A 3,307-nucleotide genomic window follows, 5' to 3' on the forward strand; every position below is an offset into this window, starting at 1 on the left:
ATTATTGAAAATAGTATTTACTGGTCCCGTTTTATTGTCAAGAAATTGACTCAGAAGCGTACTTTGAAATGCAAAAGGGCTGATCCTTCCATGCTTCCCATCACTAACTCCTGAATAGAACACTTGTTTTGTGGTTTGCTTTGTAAAGCTGTGCCCTGTCAGGGGAGCGCAGGACACAGCTGCTGCCAGCCCAGCCCCAGGACTGTCACCAGAGCTGAGTGGAGCCCACATTTTGGTACCTGCAGTGACTCTACTGACTTTGATTTATTCCCAGCTAACTTGGTATGAATAGTATCAAAACCAGGGTCACAGCTATATCCATTAGAGATGCAGAACAGAGCTTAAAAATAATACTCTGACTGACATGGAGATTTATATAATGAAAGATGGGGCAATTCCAGATTTCTCCAGCAAACTGATGTTAAACAAACTGCTCTGAGTGCTCGAGACCTAAAGCCTGTGATGGAAAAGGAACATTTAGACAAAGCCTGTATGTGAACTATTTGCAGAGTTATTGTTAGGCAAATGTATTATGATGCATTCCCTTATGTTCTATTTTCACCTGCTAAAATAAATTAAGCTGTGGCATTACTAAAAACTAAGAACTGCCAAAATAAACGAGGGAACTGACATTTAGAGCATTTTGGAGATTTCTTATACTGTAGAAGGAATTAAAAAAAATTTCAATTGAAATCACAAGCACAGGTTTTCTCCATTGAGAACATTTAATGTAATCCTCCTGTTCTTCTGGCACTCGCCAGGATAATCTACAGCTCTTAACCTGTAGGAAGTATAGATGCCCAACTCCATATGAAGAGATTTGCTGCCATCTTTTGGTAGATGCATGTTCCACAAATTAACGAAAAATTCTCTCTCACAGATACTAAACATTTTGTCCCTCTGTCCATTCTTAGCCCACCTGCAGCACCAGCCCCTGGAGCAATTTAAAATTGTGTAGACGTGACATTTGGGGACATGGTTTAGTGATGGACTTGGCAGTACTGGGTTAACAGTTGGACTTGATGATCTTCAAGGTGTTTTCCAGTCTAAACAATTCCATGATTCTGTGATTCTGTGCACTCAGCCTCTTCTGCAGGGACAGCCTGTGAAAATTAATCTCACCCAATGATATCCAAGGACCTCCCAAAATCCCTGTGGGTGCCTGTGGGGTTGGAAGGGCTCAACGCAGAGCAGGGGCTGGGCTAGTTTCTTCATGGTCTGGCTGCTCAGAGAAAAGTTGTAGGGAACAGGCTGCAATCTCTGCAAGTCTGCAAGTAATAATCTTCTTTATGCCCAGAGGTAATAAAAAAATATATTTGATAATCTGGGGCAGCAGCAGGATGATGCATGGGGACAGAGCAAGGCTGGGACACACTGCTCCACAAATCACACTCATTGCTATCAGATTTACCTTTGAAGAGGGCAAAGAGCTGAGGCTGCACTTTGGCAGGGGCAGATTAAGGAACTGCTGCTCATGGTGAAAGTGCACCCTTGTGACTGGGCCAAAGGGATGTTGGGGAATATCCTGTGCCCCTGCTCCCCTCCGGGGTCCTGCCTGTGCCACAGCAGCCTCCTGGCTTCCCTTGCTCCTCTGACTCCTGGAGGAGGAGGTTCAATGCACCCTAGCAGAGAGCTGCCCACTGTTTTTTTGCTGGGCTACGTTTTTTCACGGGACAGTGAATGAAATACAGGGCAGGTTTTGACAGGCCCCAGGATGCAGGAAAAGAGGGAAGGTATCAGCTGCTGCCAGAGGGAGAACAGAGAGGGTGTTGAGACCTGACACTTCACCCTGAATGCAACTCTGCGCTCTGGTTACAACACCCACACTCGTAGTGGTGCCTGGATCAACAAAATGACTGTGGTCAGAACTTTCCAAATTTGAAAGAGACCTCTTGTTTCTGTGGGTTCCTACTCTGGTGGCAGGCTGAACACTTTATTTTAGTGTGGATTTGATATCCAGCACAGTTCTTTCAGCCTTTGCTGCCTCAGCTGCCTTTCTAAGGTCAATATGTGGCTACACACAATCCTTTCCCCTCTACCACCCTGGCATGACAAGAAATTCCCGAGATCCCACTGAATTCCACAAGCCACTTCATTTATACACTTCAGTTCAACATTAAGTTCGTTGCAGGGTTTATTTAGTTTGAACCCTGACCAAAGTTCCCAAGTGCTGTGTGTGTGCTCAGCTGCATGACTCCAGCCTTGCTCCTGGGCTGTGCCAGGCCAGGCAGCGCTCACATGATGGGGTACAGCCCTGCCACGGCTGTGGGAGCAGTGCCCTTCAGAGAAATGCTCTTGGGAAAGAAAAGGTATGAGCCAGGTAAGAGCACAAGCAGGGAAACTGCCTTCTCTCACCATCCATTGCCACTGTGCAAAGGAGAAAGAGCAGGAAAGAACTAATTAAAAACCAAACCAAAACAAACCAACGTTACCGTGAGTGGGATGTAAACTCTCAGCAATGATTCTTTTTTTGACAAAGACATCCCTTGCATGGTGGGGGCAGAAGGGTGACCAGCCAGACCACCAGCAGTTTCCTGGCTGAGATGATTCCCCTGTTTATCTTGTGGGTGATGCTCTGTGCATCCCAGAGACCTCCAACAGTGCAGGACTGGGTTTATATCTCACCCTGAAAGTGGCCCAGTTCCACCTCTGTTCCCCTCTGATAGCAGAGCACTCCCTGCCTGAGTGTTTTGTCACCAGGAAAGTGTTGCTCTAGACCCAGTCCAGCTTCTCTATAAGCTGTGAGGGCTGATGTGTGTGTCTGAGGGAGAGTTACAAAAGCCTTCAGCTCCCTAATTGATGAGAGCCCCTCCAGGCCCCACAGTCAGTCCCCACGGGGGGAGTCTTGCTGCCTCGCTGACCCCTGGCTCCCTGACAGCTCCTTTGGACACTCACTAGATATCACATGCAGCCTCACCTGCTACAGATCCTCTTTCAAATCCTCCCTTCCTCCTTTCCCACCAGTCTTGCCTCAACAAGAATATGGGGAATTAAAATTTTAACAAGACGAGGAGTTAAATTCGAAATTGAATTTATGCAATTCTAATTTAGCTAATTCAGACTAAATGGGGACTCATCGAATCAGTACAGTTTGGCTTGGAAGGGCCCTTTAAAAGTCACCTGGTCTCGTTTCCCGCAGAGCCGGGGGTTCTGGTACCCAGGCGGCTGCAGGTGCCCTGGGTCGCACCGGGGCCGGCACCGGCGCATCCCGCGGATGCCGCAGCCGGGGCCCGCTGCGGTCCCTTGAGCGGGTGCGGCCGGGGCGCGGGGGCCGCCCGGCGCAGCCCCGTGCCCGAGGAGCGGCTCC

At 48.4% G+C, this 3,307-nt stretch overlaps 1 protein-coding gene across 1 annotated transcript in view; it reads right to left on the reverse strand.

The window, feature by feature from the left end:
* Nucleotides 1–2,168: 2,168 nt before the first annotated feature.
* Nucleotides 2,169–3,307, reverse strand: part of LOC121332330 (translation initiation factor IF-2-like) — a 2,224-nt gene continuing 1,085 nt past the window's right edge. Inside the window, exon 2 of the mRNA XM_041397708.1 lies at nt 2,169–2,367. Coding sequence (XP_041253642.1) covers nt 2,352–2,367 — 16 coding nt within the window. The 3' untranslated portion in view covers nt 2,169–2,351. The remainder of the gene's footprint in view (nt 2,368–3,307) is intronic.

This window comes from Onychostruthus taczanowskii, unplaced genomic scaffold, assembly GCF_017590055.1.
Source record: "Onychostruthus taczanowskii isolate IOZ18803 unplaced genomic scaffold, ASM1759005v1 scaffold14, whole genome shotgun sequence".
Lineage (NCBI taxonomy): Eukaryota > Metazoa > Chordata > Aves > Passeriformes > Passeridae > Onychostruthus > Onychostruthus taczanowskii.